Source organism: Scyliorhinus canicula, chromosome 6 (genome assembly GCF_902713615.1).
Source record: "Scyliorhinus canicula chromosome 6, sScyCan1.1, whole genome shotgun sequence".
Classification (NCBI taxonomy): Eukaryota; Metazoa; Chordata; class Chondrichthyes; order Carcharhiniformes; family Scyliorhinidae; genus Scyliorhinus; species Scyliorhinus canicula.
The window spans coordinates 186058106-186075593 of record NC_052151.1 but is presented as its reverse complement, the minus strand read 5'-3'; the positions used below and the strand labels follow the sequence as shown (position 1 = coordinate 186075593).

The 17488-nt window shown below is 44.0% G+C and overlaps 2 protein-coding genes across 6 annotated transcripts in view; one reads left to right on the top strand and one right to left on the bottom strand.

The window, feature by feature from the left end:
* Positions 1-12713, top strand: part of rab23 (RAB23, member RAS oncogene family) — a 34255-nt gene extending 21542 nt beyond the window's left edge. For 4 of the 5 annotated variants that reach the window (XM_038800657.1, XM_038800658.1, XM_038800659.1 and 1 more), the window contains exons 5-7: positions 1547-1629; positions 3791-3883; positions 6731-12713. In XM_038800657.1, coding sequence (XP_038656585.1) covers positions 1547-1629; positions 3791-3883; positions 6731-6870 — 316 coding nt within the window. In that variant the 3' untranslated portion in view covers positions 6871-12713. The remainder of the gene's footprint in view (positions 1-1546; positions 1630-3790; positions 3884-6730) is intronic. The other variant, XM_038800661.1, reaches the window with a different exon arrangement.
* The window catches only part of bag2 (BCL2 associated athanogene 2), a 35184-nt gene continuing 24266 nt past the window's right edge, over positions 6571-17488 (bottom strand). The window contains exon 4 of the mRNA XM_038800663.1: positions 6571-7262. The gene's annotated coding sequence lies outside the window, so the exon portion shown is untranslated. The remainder of the gene's footprint in view (positions 7263-17488) is intronic.

The following is a 17488-nucleotide window of genomic DNA, read 5'->3' as shown; positions in this document are numbered from 1 at the left end:
CAGGGTTTCCGTCTCATCTCCTGTAATCCCATTTCCCTGGATTCCTAAGTATGCACTCAAGAACCAATTTATAAGCATGACTTTAGATCTTCGGTTCTGCCAAGTTGAACACATGGGGGGTACCTTACCCCCAGTGGCACAGAATCACCAACTTTAGTTTGATGACACGCATAAGCAATCTTGTATATAATAATGTACACAACCTCTGACCAGCAGGTGGCAGCGTAAACCTACCATGTGACTCTCCCTAGGGGAGTTGGGAGTAAGTTGTGTTGGTGGATAGGTGTATTTTGCAGTAGCTCTAGATTAATTAGTTAGTGTTATTAGTTTGTATTGTATTTATTCCAGTTATCTTTACCAGCCACTTGTTTTCTAATAAATTATTTTAACGAGTCAAGAACTAGATGTTCTGTAGTGCATCATTCATACCAGCCAGTCTACAGAACATGACACTTAGGATCTTCAGGGCTTCTCCTGAGCCATCTTCACTTAAAAGTTTGCTCTCCACAGCGCCTTTCGTGTTTGGAGCCTGGTAAGAAGTGTTACAACACCAGGTTAAAGTCCAACAGGTTTGTTTTGAATCAATAGCTTTTGGAGCACTGCTCCTTCATCAGATGAGTCACTCACCTGATGAAGGAGCTGCACTCCGAAAGCTAGTGATTGAAAACAAACCTGTTGGACTTTAACCTAGTGGTGTAACACTTCTTTCCTGTACCCAGCCCAGTCCAATGCGGCATCTCCACATTATGTTGGAGCCTGTTTCTCTCTCCTCTCTTTTTAACTGAACAGGTACTTTTCCTGTCCCTGTCCCCTCTTTCGGACTCTTCTTTTGGGACCTCTCCCTTTTCCCCCTGCTTGGGACGTAGTCTTCCAAGACAAGCGATTCCTGGTCATTTGACCTAAGTTTTTGCACTTTATCTTCTTGCACAGGCAATGGGCCCAAAGAATGCTAAAATTGCAGAACTGCAATATTTGCAGCCCATTCCCGGTCTGCACATGTGCAAATGCTCTGAGGTCCATTGGGCAATGAAGTTCCTGACCTCCGTTCTCAAAAAGGTAAGTATAGTTGCATAACAGTAATGTGGATAAGCTATGTATTTTGCAGGGTAACCCAAAGGTGCAATGGGAGATAGCAAAGAACAATGGGTCGCCACCATAGGAGCATTAGTAGGCCTCTTGAAACTGTTCCGCCATTCAGTTTAGTACATGCCTGTCCCATGGGTTCTCTTGATACCCGCTGACGAACAAAAATCTATCGATCTCTTTTCACAACTTTAAATTAATCCCCAGCCTCAACAGCTTCGAAGAGAATTCCTATTTCCATTCCCCATTACATGCTTGTTAACATCAACCGTAGCAATACAAAGGCAGCAAATGATGCCGAGACAGACGGCGGCTTGCCTTTGTGGACTAATAAATTTACAGAACTGGTGTAAATCGATGTACACTGTTGTAGGAACTGTGGTAACTTGTACCCTGTAAACTAAAGTGTATCTTCAAAAAGGAAGATGCTAATCTTTGTGTTCTCTTTGGTTTTGAAATGCAGTGAAGAGGCAGAGGCTCTCGCTAAAAAGCTAAAACTTAGGTTTTACCGTGCTTCTGTGAAGGAGGATTTAAATGTCAATGAAGGTGAGTATACCTAGTGGATCTTGCCCGTTTAACTTTGCGTTTCTCAGTTACTTTAACAGTAATATTTATTTTGCAATTGAACTTTTCGCCTTGTTCATATCGGTGTTTACAACAATTTGCTTACATTGATTATGATTTTTTTTTCATAAAAATAACTGAATGATCTAGTCTCCATTGTGATCCTTGTGTTCACATCCTTCCATGGGCTTGCTTTCCCATTCCCTATAACCTTCTTCAGTCCTGAAGCCATCTAAAAACTCTCTTCCTCCATTTCTGGCCACACTTGTGCAACCTGATTTCTTTTGATGCCTCCATTGGCGACTGTGCCTTCTGTTTAGACCTTCAAGCATTGCAATTGTTAGTTCTCTCTAAATCCTCTTCCCCCTCGACCTCTTTCCTCCTTTTAAGAAAGCTTTTGAAAACCAAATCCACTTGCCAAACTGTGCTGATTATTAATGGAATCTGGTTATGGGGAGAAGGCAGGAGAATGGGGATGAGAACATATCAGCCGTGATTGAATGGCGGAGCAGACTCGATGGGCCGAATGGCCTAATTCTGCTCCTATGTGGTATGATCTTATGATATCTCCTTCAGTGGCTTGGCATCAAATATTTGTCTGCTGACACTGCTGTGAAGGATATTGGAATGTTTTGACGGGTTAAAGGTGCTATATAAATGCAAGTTATTATTCATTGCTACAGTGGATTCTCCAATGTTGCCACTCCCCTCGGTGCTGTGAATGGAAAAGTCGGGTAATTGGAGGTTAGAGTGGTGTGCAGTGGTGATCTGGTCGAGGTGTGGGTCGGGTTGGGTGGTCGAGGGGTTTAGTGTGGTCCGGAGGGATGGTCAAGACGGGTCGGGTGAGTGAGTGGGATGATTGGGGGATTAGTTCTGGAGTTAGACTAGGATTTTTCTGCCTAACGTTTCCTGGGCAGCTATTCAGGTCAGTACATCGGAACTATCCGAAGTCTCCGACTGTAGCTTAAAGTCACAGACCTTTGTGGAGATTCCTGGGGAAAAAGGGTTATTGCCCTTAAGAACTCAAACCTCCTGGGAAATTTCCACAGAGATCAGGCATGTCTGGTCTTCCGCAGGGTCTCGGCTCATATCTTTGGTCATACGTCCAGTCTCCAGTGGTCTACGTTCCTAGAAATGTTTCCACCTTAACCAAAATTTATTTTCTGACGTTTTGCGTTTTGTTTTTATCGTGTTTGCAGCGGCATAAAATCATACAGTACAGAAGGAGGCCAATCAGCCCTTTCTGCCTGCGCCACCCCCGCCCCACTCTCCCTGTTCCTTGTCCATTAACCTGCAAACTTCTCCTTTGGGTACTAACGATATTTAAAATTGACTTTTCCAGTTTTGCTTTTGGGTGGATGGAGTTCTGCAGCTCTGGCTGTTTATGGGCTTTATTGAAGCTTTCATGTGTGGAGATTTTGATATTCTGGATGACCATGGTGTAGGTGCCAATAACTAGATCAATAGATGTGAAGATGCCGGCGTTGGACTGGGGTGAGCACAGTAAGAAGTCTTACAACACCAGGTTAAAGTCCAACAGGTTTGTTTCAAACACGAGCTTTCAGACGAAAGCTAGTGTTTGAAACAAACCTGTTGGACTTTAACCTAGATCAATAGAGACTATGCATCATCTGAAAGATCAGAGTGAAGGGTGGTCATAGCTGCCTATGAGTTGACTAGGGTTTGGATGATGGCGGCGACTGAAGATTTTTATCCAGTTCCTGATTTTCTCACCCATGCCCAAAATCCCAATCCATTTGATCAGCTGTGTGTCACATACAGTAAGAGTACCAGGATAGGGGAGCTGGAGGCGTTGCAGTGGTACTCAGAGAAGTGTGGTAACCCCATTGGTTGAAAGTTTCTATCCCACAGTTGTTTTGTTGCAATTCATTGTGAGAATGGCTATTTTTCATACTGGGCAAACCTTTTTTGATTTTTTTTTTGGATGTATTGAAATACGGTCTGTTCATTTATTCCTGAATTTAATTACATTTTCTCAATTTGAATTGAAACAAACCATTGTTTCAATATCTCTAGTTGAAGGGCTTTCACCATCACATCCGGTCCGGTATGTTCAGTAACAACTTTAGAAAACATACACAATGGTGGGAAGATCTAAGTTCAAGTTATTTTATCCCCACAGTTTTCAAGTATCTGGCTGAGAAGTACCTTCTGCGTCTCAAACAGCACACCACAGAAGAACAGGAACAAGTACACACGACAAGCAATCGCATAGGTACTTTGTGCCTCATGAACTCAGAAAAATACTTCCAAGTTGCAATTTCCCACCGTCTTGGGTATTGTGTTCATGTGAAAGGGTTTTAGGGTTGAAAAGGGAACTATTGGAGGTCAGATGATGCAGTAGGTGAGACAAAAGCCTTTCCTGTAGAACTTCAAGTTGAGGGATGAAAGTCTGCTCTAGCTATTGACTGTAAGGGTCCTACATGAAACAAGCCAGTTGCTTTTGCTTATAGGAAGCTCCTATAATGAAGACTGCACCCCAGGAAATAGCAAACCCACGGTTTCTTCTCCCTCAATACCCTGTGCAACACAATACAATGGCTGATGTTGGTTTGTTCAATAACTCACTCGTCTCTATATCTGCCCTCATCCTTTTCAATTCTCAATGTTGTTCATCTCGACCGTTGCCTTGGTACAATCTCCACCTCTTCAGTTAGTGGCCTGGGACAATCTCCACCTCTTCAGTTAGTGGCCTGGGACAATCTCCACCTCTTCAGTTAGTGGCCTGGTTGTCCGAAAGCACCTTCGAGCCAATGAAGTGCTTTTGAACTTGTTGTAAGAAACATGACAGCCAAATTTTCCAAGATCCCACAAACAGCAATGCAATAGTGACCAGATGATCGGTGTTGTTGACTGAGGGGTAAATAATGGCCAGAGCACTGACTTTTAAAATGATGCCACAGGATCTTTCTACCTCCACCTCTGCAGCCAGAGCCTCTGTTTTATTTCTCATTGAAAACAATGACCCCCTTCCTACATTGCAGCACTCCCTCAGGTGCTGCACTGTGGATGTCGGCCTAGATCAAGTGGCTGGAATGGGAGGTGGGAGTGTAGCTGACGGAGCTGCACCTGACACAATACCGATCCTCTTTGCCCGACAATCAAATTCTCCAATTCGCCATCTCACAGGTTTCTCAGATTTTTGTTCGACAAGACATGCAAATTTCTCCTGTTTATCAAATATTTGTCCAATTCCCTTTTGAAAGTTGCTGTTGAATCTGCTTCCACGAGTCTTTCTGCTTGTGCATTGCAGGTCATCATAACGTACTTTTTTTTAAAAAAGAAATCGTTCCCATGACGCCTCTAGTTCTTCTGCCAATTACCCGAAATTTGGACTTTCGGTTAAGACCCTTCTGTCGCTGAAACAGTTTCTCCTTCTCTAAACTCTGCAAAACTTTTGAACCTCTCCACCAAACTCTCTGCTCTACAGAGGGCAACCTCAACTTCTCCAGCCCCTCATCTCTGGTACTATCCTGGTAAATCTGTTGTGTGAGGATCAGCCTTGTCCCTCCATTTATACCCCCCTGGGGGAGACAGGATGGCTGAGGCCCCAGTCCCAGAAGCTGCAGAGATTTCCAGTGCACAGAGACGAGCAATATTGAGTAGAGGCTGTGATGTACCCACCGCGATATACCTGGTGCTGAAGCTCTGCTGTAACTGGGTTGATTTGCATTAGATTTTTGGTCACTGTGAGAAAGAAATTGTCCGAGGATCCTTTGCATCAACCTGAGATGGCAAGAAGGCAACGTTCCCTCTGATGTGTGCGGCCTGTTTATTGCACGGCATACTGTATTGAAGATAAATATGTGACTGTGTACCTACTCTACTCAGAAACATTGGGACCTTGGTTGAATGTCTCATCTGAAAGGTGACACGTCAGACCTCGGTACTGCACTGGAGCATCAGCCTCTCAAGTGGAGGTTGAATCCATGACCTTCTGACTCCAAGGCAACAGTGCTACCCATTGAGATCCTGATAAAGTGATGGATCTTCTCACAGCAGAGGTAGTCCCGTTTGGGTGACGTAAAATTTACCAGGTAGTTGCTGGAAGTGCATGGTTTGGGGCTGGTGGTCACCTTGTCCAAGCCAATGTTGCTTGCTTCCTGCCACGCGTGTTGAAGCTGCTATTGCAAAACTCCCCCGGAAATCTGGCTGCAGGGGCAGAGCCAACAGTCACAGTATCAAATATTGTTGCAGCGCACAAGAAAGCAATGGGTCCATCGTGTCCACACTCGCTCTCCAAATTAGCAATTTGCCTAGTGCCATTCCCCTGCCGTCTCCCCGTAACCCTGTACCTTCTTCCTATTCAAATAATGGTCTAGCTCCCTTCTGAATCCTTCGCTTGAACCTGTCTCCACCACATTCTCAAAGTACATTCCAGACCATAACCACTCGTTGTGCAAAAAAGTTTTTTCTTGTGTCGCTTTAGCCTCTTCTGAAAATTACTGTAAACCTGTGCCCTCTCACTTTCAATCCTTTCACAAGTGGAAACAGTCAACGTCAGTGTTCCTGGCAAATCATCAGGATCATGGGTAATAGGAGATTCTCGGCCCCCTGCTGGCATTTTTGACAGAAAGGGCTGTGTGTGTGTGTGGAGGTAGCGGAGGAGGAAGTAGATTAGTATTTGGCTCCCATTGCCAAACCAGACATTATTTTTCAGGGGGGTGAGGGGCATTTAAAGTATTAGATTTACGCTACCAGTTTTAACCATTATTGTTTGAGGAAACTCAATCCAGTCTCCCTTGAGTAGCTGACAAAAGATGAATTGTATTGATGGGTAAGTTGCACAAGTGATTAAAAAAATACGTATAAAGTTACCAAACTGTGGTACAGGTCTGTGCACATACAGTTTGAGAAAGGTTTGAGACAAAGATGGTCATTAAGAGCTGCCACGCAATGCTGGATTGGATTGGATTTCTTTATTGTCATGTGCACCGAGATACAGTGCAAAGTATTTTTCTGCGAGCAGCTCAAACAGATCATTTAGTTGTTAGTTGTTAGCAGTAACTGGAATTAAAAGTGTGTATCACATTAAATCATTGAAGTTCTTCTCTTCTCCCAGGAGTATTTAACACGGCTGGTGGCAGTCACTCTGGTCAGAATTCCAACATGATAAATGGGGGAGCAGTTATCAGCCTTCGGCCAAACAAGCAGAGGACCAAGAAGAACAGAGGACTTGGGGGCCGTTGTGGAAAACTCTAGCTGTTTCATTGCAGCACAGCGCACCATGCATACCGTCTGTGCAACTATTGAGATCAGTAAAGGTTTTTAATTTAGATATTCTGACACTTCTGCGGTAGGTTACAATTACGGACACTGCAGTACTTGGCTATCCACAGCTCGCCTAGTGCAGAAGGTTCGGAAAATAAATCACTCATTCCGAATTCGATTGAAGGTTGTGATAGTATAAAAAGAAGCCATGCCGGGCTGTAAACGGAACTGGCAATCACTGGCATGTCTGATTGCTGCGGCTTTGTGTGGATTGATTCTGAGATGTTAGGTTTGTTCACCGATTCAGTCACCTGCTTTATTCCGAAAATCAATGTGCTCGTGTTGTGCAGCAGTTCTGCATCCAGCCGGATCTGCGACATTATCTAAAAGGGAAACAGTTATGAATGCAGTGCGATTAATCCTCTAAAGCACTTTCTCCAAGTGAGAGAGTAGCCCAGTTATCAGGATCAAGAATCACCAGAGCGAGCAAGCTTAAAGTACTTGGAATTTACTAAAAAAAGCCTTTTCTGTAAAAAAAAGAAAACATTGTAATTATGAAATGTTATTGTCATTTGAACAGATGTAACAAAAACATTGCCATTTGTGCTTTACATTTGTGATTATTAATTGATGGAACTAACACTAATGATTTGTGCAATATTTCAGTGTTGGATGCAGCTGAAGCAAGATATTTTGCTACTAGGAGTAGTATTTTTTCATATTCAGATGGTTTGAGTTGATCGTACTATTTAGATATGTGTTAAAAAGGCATTTGATATTTCAGTGTTTGTAGTCATAAATCTGCTGTTTGTATACTTAAGATCTTTTTCTATTGAGAATATGTAATCATGTCTGCCGATTGTTTGCATGTAGGTTTTGGGTAATTTTCTTCACAGGCCTTATTATTCAGAGCAAGAGATTTGCATGAGTGCCAATTCAGTACTGCAATTTTGCCTTTGTCTTTCATTGTTTCGGGCGAGTAAGCAAGCAATTCCATACCAGAATGCTGAATGACAGGGTGAGTAGAACCTACAGCAGGCGCCCATATCTGAGGTTCCTTTAGAACATGAGAACTAGGAGCAGGAGTAGGCCATCTTGCCCCTTGAGCCTGCTCCGCCATTCAGTGAGATCATGGCTGATCTTTTGTGGACTCAGCTCCACTTTCCGGCCCGAACACCATAACCCTTAATCCCTTTATTCTTCAAAAAACTATCTATCTTTACCTTAAAAACATTTAATGAAGGAGCCTCAATTGCTTCACTGGGCAAAGAATTCCATAGATTCACAACCCTTTGGGTGAAGAAGTTCCTCCTAAACTCAGTCCTAAATCTACTTCCCCTTTACCTGATAACACTACAATTTCTATACCATACTGCAAAGAAATCACAAGTTATTGGCTGTACAGTTGTTATTTTTAAGTTATGCAGCTGGAAGTTGCGATTCTTTCCGCCTCTATCAAGTTGTTCGGTTCGCCGTTGCCCTTATCACAAAGTAACAAGACCCGGTTAATGGATGACACTAATGCTGCCGGGTTCTGTAAATGTTGACGTAATCTCCATTTTCACTACGCGCCAAGTCCACCTGCAAATTGGCAGGTAGGAAAAGATGAGCTGTTTCAAGCAAACCTGCCTCACACTCATGACTGACAAATGCTCATGAATGAACGCTTCCTTCCTCTCACCTTAACTCTCCCCGCAGTAATCACTTAGGAGAGAATTTTTAAAAGCCTGGGCTAACTAGGGGAGAAATATTCCTAAACAATTCCTCTCCATCCTCCTCGGGCAACCAAAACTAATCTAGGTAACGATGTGAACTACTTTATTTTTCAGTCACCCAATCAAGTTTCAGATTTTAAAACCTGCTTATTCGAAGTACTGCCAGGAACAGGCACCTTGAATAAAATATCTTCCCTTGCTGTGATATCAGGAGAATAACACTGATTGTGCTGCTGCTGACTTGTGTCATGGCAGAAGATTTTTCAGTCCTAGATAAGATTGTTCAATGTTAAAAGTAGCTAAAATAAGACACTAAATCAAATAATTCTGCTATTCACAAGAACACAGATGTGTGAAACTTCGAAGTTATAATGAGCTGAACTAAAATGCAAATTTGGTTTTCTTCTGACCCGTGCTGGCTGGTCATCTGTGCTTTTCTACTCTTGCCATTCGAAGCAAATAAGACATCAATCTTTTTGATCCTACTCAGTGTCACTCAGTTTAGAAATTTGCAAGAAAACAGCACTCGCCAAAAGAAATGTGCATTTGGAAAGCTGCATGTCTCTCGCGTCCAGATGGTTAAATATAAAACATTGAGCTGCCATTTTCTTTTCAAGAATGTTACAGCACAGAAACAGACCATTCAGCCCAAATAATCCTTGTTGATGTTTATACTCCACACCACCATAAACACCAAGTACCATTCACGATTAAAGATTTATTTTTTGTAACAGATTTTTATTTTTCAAAAAATCTATTGTGTGTGCGCGCGCCCACCTAGATATATGTAGGTTGAGGTTTAATACAAATCGTTGAAAGCCAACCTTATGCATTGGTCCACAATGTGGATTTATTGCAGTTTTCAAAATCATTGCTGTGCTTCAGAGGTCTCTTTGTATCATCACTAGAGGACTGATAGCTAATAGTAGTAAGAAAGAAGGGGCAAAATGCAAATACTGGAGAGATGAAACAAGAAATATTCAAGTCAATAAATGCTGACCATGTCAATATCCTGTGACTGAATGAATGAATACGTTTTACAAAAATTGGTGCCTGGAAGAGGAGAGGGGTGCCATTCAGATGAAAAGTCTTGCCTGCGAGGTTTAGGCAAGTAACTACTACGTGTTTCCAGGACATCCTGGTTTAGTTTCATGAGGATTGGCATTTCGCAATATACACTCCCTGACGCACACAGCCTTTCACAAAAATGTAATAAATCACGAGCATGTCCATAGTCTCCCAGTGAAAGGCACCAAGTTTGGCAGTGTATTGAGAAAATCAGCCTAGTTTCCTTGATGTTGCTGCTATGACATTTTCTACAATTTATCATCTTTACTGCAGATCAATATAGTTTAACATTTTCTAGATACCAACAGCTCTGCCTTCCAGTCATTGTGTTAGCTCATCATACAACGATACTGCATAGAATGAGGCTATTCAGCCCATTGGCCCTGTACAAACTCATTCAAAGAGTTCGTTAGGCCTCCTTCCCTACCCTTTCTCACTAATCTACAAATTGTACATCAATATATGCCCCTTTTGTCATTGCATGACACGCAAACAGCTGTCATAGTACCTATCCACTATTCCTCATAGTTAGGTCAGTGCATTGCCTGTCAGCCAGTCTGAATGCAGAAATGCTGTAGCACTTAAAGCACGGGTGGATTGGAGTGAGTTGTACCTAACGACCTCCAAAGTTCTCATCACTGTACAAGAGTTGTAGCGTCACAATGTCCAGTTTGGTTGATGTGTTACAGACTCGCAATGTACCCTGACCCAACTCTCGAGCAATGGTTTGTGTGCAGAGCAATGGTTTGGTGGCAGGAACTGCAGAGCGTGGTGCAATTAGGCAAGGAAAAAAGTCTTGCTAGCAATTTGTGTTTGTAAATATCTGGTCTCAGAAGTTTGTTGCTTCCTTTTAACTATTGGCCTGATAAATTTCCAGGCAGCTGATCTTTGTGCATTGATAATCCGTTCCCATCTCCCTGCATTCTAAATCATTGCTTGAGTGAGAGGACAAGTTGGCCTAGTTTTTCAGTTCTGTTCTTCTCTGCCGCCTCTGCTTTTATAAATCCTATGAAAACTAGTCATTACCTGCCCAGGGGCAGGTCACCACTCATTTAAGCATATCGATGCAGTGGGGGGCAGTTACTGGTCAGAATTTTCAGATAAAATATATAAGAGATATAAGCAATTCTCTGTGACTGTCTCCTATTCGGAGAAGCCTGGAATGTTTTTAGCGTTTGTCAGTGTGCAAGTATAACAAGATATTCCAAGTGTCAAAAGTCAAGAGATGTTGAGTACACCTTGCATGTGCTCGGTATTATGCAGTCGTCATTCTTTTTGGTTAGTGGTTCTTGTGGTGTATCGCTGTCGCGTGTTAGCCGTGACTCTGGATTACGCATTCGCCTCAGAGTTAAATGGTTCCAGCTTCAAGACCCACTCCAGGGCTTGAGTACAATCAAGGCTGTGACTCGAGTGCATTACTGAGGGAGCATTTCCTTTTCTGCTTTGATATTAACTGTTTTGCTTCCATTTCTCCCAGCTTTGGGGGCATTTTGCTATGTTACGGTGCTATATAAATTAACATTGTTGTTAATTGATCTTTGTGCATCGATAATCCGTTCAAGACACGCCAAGAGGATGAATGTGAAGAGACTGTTCAACTAGGAGAGGAGGGAGGCCACACCCATGTTGCCTTTACCTCTTCTCATCTCCCCTTGAGCAGTCCAGTCCTGTGGAGGCGAGGAATCCAACTCAGAAGATACATAAGCATTGAGTAGTTAGCACAGAAAGAGGCCATTGTGCCTGTGGCCGCTTTTTGAAAACACCATCTAATTAGTTCCATTCCCCAGCTCTCCCCATAGTTCTGCAATATTTTTCCTTTTCAAGTAGTCATCCAACTCCTTTTTGAAAGTTATTGAATCATCATCCTTGCACTTTCAAACATTTCATTCCAGATCATTATAACACTCCTTTATCGAAAGAAATATTGATCTTGCCCTGTGTCTTCTACCAATGACCCAAAATTTGTCTTCTCTGGTTACTAACCACTCCCCTGCAGTACTGAGGGAACGCTGCAAGGTGGGAGGTGCTGCCTTTTGGATGTTATGGTTAACCAAGGTCCCATCTGTCTGCTTTGGTGGAAGTAAAGGATCTCATGGCATTATATCAAAGAGCTGGGGAGTTCTCCCAATGTCCTAACCAATTTCTATCCCTCGGTCACATCACAAAAAAAATTTACTACCTGCCCATTATTACAGTTAGCCACATTCATTTTAAAGAATTTGGCAGAATATGAATGTCAGTCTGTGATGCCAGCACAACCAAAGCAGAGGCACATCTCCATCTCCCAGCAAGGAGCCTTCCTGTTAAAAGTATCTATTGGAACTTGGAGGAAAATAAAGTGCCTCTGACCTTTCTAGTGACTTCCATTATAGGGTTCTAGTATGCAGAGAGGAAGCAACACCCTGTTGGTTTATACCCTGCGAATAAAAGTCAAAATGGCATTTGATTCTGGTTTTAAAATAGACTGTCTAAATGCTCAGCAAACTTAAGTTCGGTAAATATGAATTTAATGGAACTAAATTGCTGCTGTGTGCATTTTGCTAACTAGATCCAATTACAAAAAGCACTGTGTAATACCTTGGTTTAAACTTTCTTCAGGTATAGAGACTCAGTTTTGATGTACTGCCATGGGATCAGGTGCAGTTGTGCTCTGCTTTTGCAAAGGGAGAACTTTAATAGCATTTTCAGAATGAGTTGCTCTATCTGCAATGGGGCCAATTCACTGAGCACATTATTATCCTGATAATTATTCAGATCTGCGTGAATCAATTTTACACCCTTCCTCTGATGCATGTGATATCTCCCAGCCTAACAGTCATAGGAAATTTTATTACTGGGTTTATACTTTCAGGTATGTAATCGATCGTTTTTTTGTGGTCAGCTACAGTCAGCAATATGGCTTATTTAATAAGTGTTCCTTATTTTACTGCAATTGCTGATATGCATGTATATGTCAGTTACATAGTGCCACACTAATCACACTACAATTTTAGCAGTTTTTGTATTGTCATATCTGTGTAACTATCTTAATAAAAAGAAAATTCCACTCGATTTCTTTTCATTTTTGAATCCTTTGCTGTTTTTGTCTGCCAAACTCATTAAGGCACAGGCACCGGGGCATTGTTAATCTTTGCTAGCTGTTCTGCCCACTGCGAATTTACACTCTTTCTAAGTCCCCCTGTCCCCACCCTACGGTTTCTGTGGAAGAGATCTCGCATTATACAGTCCAATTGTTTCTAAAACCATGGTTGTTTATTTTTCTCATCTGAAAGTTTTACACAGTTTCGATGCCAAGAGACACTAGCAGAATAACGAGAAGCAGAGTGTCGTTACTCCCGTGTGAGTGGCACAAGATGTTGTAAACTAATTTCCCTTTTCTGCTTTTGATTGGATCATGTGGGGGGCAGGGGAGGGTTGCAGTGATCACTGGGAGAAATGTTCTTGCACAGACTTGACAACTGGAATGAATAGATGGTTAGGTTCAGCAGTGGGAAGTGAAATTACTGAGGGCCAGGACAGAATTATAATGGCTGAACAAATCGTGTAAATTGACAGCATTTTCTCCACAGTTAAGCCAGTTCTCAAGTCTATATTGGCAGAAAACAAATTGAGAACAAAAGCCCATGTCACAAGTGCCAAACGTGTACAATAAACATGCCTTAATGGACTCTGAAGACATTGCAGTGTTTCTAAGCAATGAATGCCAGGGTTGTATTTTCTAACCTGGAGTCAGGCTGTGCATGGTACGCTGTGGGAATGATCCTAGATCAATCAAAGTACAAAGACCAAAATTCTCTGCTTTTGCTTTCTATTTTTACAATTAAATGTGTTTGTTTTGGTCTGTGAAATGTGTATGGGGCTACAATTGTTTGGTGCTTTGGGAAGATTTAGCAAGTAATGCACCATCAGAACTAATTCATAGCTAGGCAGCTGCTCTGAAACTTCTGCAGCGCTATTTGGCCAGCTGGCTGCTGGAAGACACAACACTCTGAGGTCCCACTGCTTTGATTATTCCTTGGCCTGTTCATGGTAGCTCGCCAGAACAGAACGACTGAGACCAGCAAAGATCACATCTTTCCACTGTAGAGGGAGAATCAATGAACGGAAAAGGATGACCGAGTAGACTTGTTGCAAGGGTAAAGAAAGATCCCAGCTAGATATAGAAACGTGACAGTTGGGTTTGGTCTATTGGACGTGAATGGACTGAAGGGTTCGCTTCAGCTGAAGCTATTTTTAGATCTTGGAAGCACCCATCCTGCAGGTAGATAGCCTGTTGCCGGACCTGCTGGCTGGTAGCAGTCACCTTAAGAGTTCCAGCTCTGGGTTGATGCACTCTTGCAGGTCTCCTCATTATGTTCTCTCACTTCCAAGAAACCCCAGCCCACATTCCTACCATTGTTCACCCAACACGTGTAAAGTGAAGATTCTCCGTTGCCTGACATTTGACTTGCGGGCAAAAAGCCAATTTTCCCATCTCCAATAGAATTTTAAAAAATCAATCAATGCTCTTTTTTTTTAAAACAAAAACAAAATGCATCTAATGACTTTTGTCCTTATTTGTTCACCAGAGTGTCCTGGAAGATTAATCTTGAATTCAGGAAGTTTGGAAACCTCCAGCTGAGCAAAATAACCCAACCTTTCATTTCAGCCGAATGTCAAATTGTGAAAGTGAATGGAGAAAGTTATTCTTTCCTTCAGGTCTGCACTACCATTCAACTAAATTACCACTGATTCTGTGTCTCCATTCCATCTACCCACCTCTGCTTCATATCCCTCAATAGTCTTACTGAACGCGAACATACCAATCTGGGCCCTGAAGCTCCAATTGTTCCAGCATCCACGTCCTTTTGGGAGACAGAATTCCAGATGCCATTACCCTTTATGGAAAAGGTTCTTTCTGATTTTATTTGTTTGATTTGAAAATGGATGTCTTTACACTTAAGTGAAGATACTATGGAATTTAGCTAGTTCTGAACCAGGTCAGTATTATGTGATCCAACACAGTTTTCTGCTCATCGTGCAAACGTCTGTGTTTTTGTGCACAATACTGCACTAAACTATTTTTCAAACCATGTTTTCTCACAATCTCATTGTCATGATACACAAAGCAAACTGTTTTGTTTTACTCGAGTGCCAATACTAATTCTCAAACTACCCAAAGGAACTGGAGGCTGACAAAGCTAGATTAATCACACCAAACATCATGATCTTCTCTTTGTTCCAATTCTAGGAAAATGTTCATACAGAAGAATATCTGTGTGTCTTAACGGTAATGGAAATTTTTTAAAGTCCTGGGAATTTTGGACAGGAATGTAAACGGTGATTTATCCAAACAGCTGGAAACATGACCACCTGCGTGAGCTGACTGCACAGCAGAAGGCACGTTATCATCTGGTGAACTTTAAAAAATATATATATTTATTCAAGTTTTCAGCCCGATTTTCAACAACCCCCCCCCCCCCCCCCACAGAAAAAAGAACACAAGAACACAACGCGCCAGAATTATACATAGGGATTTTCCCCAAAATACAATAGCCCCCCATATAACAATAAGAACACAGATCTGGAAACACCCCACCCTAACACCACCCCAAGAGGAAACCCCCTGCCCCCCCTCACTGCTGCTGCTGCTGACCTCCTAACGCTCTGCGAGAAAGTCCAGGATCGGTTGCCACCGCCTGAAGAACCCCTGCACAGACACTCGCAAGGCAAACTTTATCCTCTCCAACTTGATGAACCCAGCCATGCCATTAATCCAAGCTTCCACGCTAGGGGGCTTCGCATCCTTCCACAGTAGCAAAATCCTCCGCCGGGCTACCAGGGACGCAAAGGCCAGAATACCGGCCTCTTTCGCCTCCTGCACTCCCGGCTCACCCGATACCCCAAATAATGCTTCCCCCCCCCCCCCCCCTCGGCTTGACCCGGATGTTCACCACCTTGGACATAGTCCTCACAAAGCCCCTCCAAAATCCATATAGCACCAGGCACGTCCAGAACATATGGGCGTGATTAACTGGGCTCCCCGAGCACCTCACACATCTGTCCTCCACCCCAAAGAACCTACTCAACCTCGCCCCTGTCATATGTGCTCATGAACAACTTTAAACTGTATCAGGCTGAGCCTGGCGCAAGAGGAGGCAGAATTAACCCTGCTCAGGGCATCAGCCCACAACCCCTCATCGATCCCCTCCCCGAGCTCCTCCCCCCACTTGCCCTTCAGCTCCTCCAAGGCCTCTTCCTCCTCTTGCAGCTCCTGGTAAATCACAGAGACCTTGCCATCTCCAACCCATACCCCCGAGATCACCCTGTCCTGATTCCTGCCTGCTGGAAGCAGCGGGAATTCCCTCACCTGTCGTTTCACAAACGCCCTCACCTGCATATACCTGAAAGCGTTCCCCAGGGGGTAGCCGAAATTTCTCCTCCAGCACCCCTAGGCTCGCAAACGCTCCATCAATGAACAGGTCCCCCCATTCTTTTGATCCCTGCCCGATGCCAGCTCAGAAACCCCCCATCCATCCTTCCCGGAACCAACCGATGGTTCTCTCGAATCGGGGACCAAAATCGAGGCTCCCATGTCACCCCTATGTCACCTCCACTGCCCCCAGATCTTCAGAGTCGCCGCCACCACCGGACTCGTGGTGTACCTTGTCGGCGGGAGTGGCAGCTGTGCCGTCACCAGCATCCTTAGACTCGTGCCCACACAGGACACCATCTCTAGCCTCTTCCACGCCGTGCCCTCTCCCTCCATTACCCACTGACGAATCATCGCCACATTGGCTGCCCAATAATAGCCACATAGGTTCGGCAATGCCAGCCCCCTCTGTCCCTACTACGCTCCAAAAACACCCTCTTCACCTTCGGGGTCTTATTTGCCCCACGAATCCCATGATGCTCCTGCTTACCCGTTTGAAAAAGGCCTTAGGGATCAAAATGGGAAGGCACTGGAACACAAAGAGAAACCTCGGAAGGACCGTCATTTTAATCGACTGCACCCTACCTGCTAGTTAGAGTGGCACCAGATCCCATCTTTTAAATCTTCCTCCATCTGCTCCACTAGCCGCGTCAAATTGAGCTCATGCAGGGCCCCCCCAACTCCTAGCTACCTGGATCCCCAGGTACCGAAAGCTCCTTTCCGCCCTCTTCAGCAAAAGCTCGTCTATCCCCCTTTCCTGGTCCCCTGGCTGCACCACAAAGAGCTCACCCTTCCCCACGTTGTGTTTATACCCCGAAAAGTCCCCAAACTCCCTAAGGATCCACATGACCTCCGCCATCCCCTCCACTGGGTCCGAAACATATAACAACAGTCATCAGCATACAACGACACCTGGTGTTCCTCCCCTTCCCGGACCACTCCCCACCAGTTCCTGGACTCCCTCAGTGCCATGGCCAGCGGCTTAATTGCCAGTGCAAACAACAAGGGGGATAAGGGACACCCCTGCCTCGTCCCTCGGTACACCCTAAAGTACTCCGACCTCTGCTGGTTCGTAGCCACACTCGCCACAGGGGCTTTGTATAGTAGCCTGACCCAACTTATGAACCCTTCCCCCAACCCAAACCTCCGCAGCACTTCCCAAAGATATTCCCACTCCACCCAATCAAAGGCCTTCTCCGCGTCCATAGCCGCCACTACCTCCGCTTGCTCCTCCACCGAGGGCATCATAATCACATTGAGGAGCCTCCGCACATTAGTATTCAGCTGCCTACCCTTCACAAATCCTGTCTGGTCCTCATGAATCACCCCCGGGACACAGTCCTCAATCCTCGTGGCCAAAACCTTCGCCAGCAACTTAGCATCAACATTGAGGAGCGAGATCGGTCTATACGAG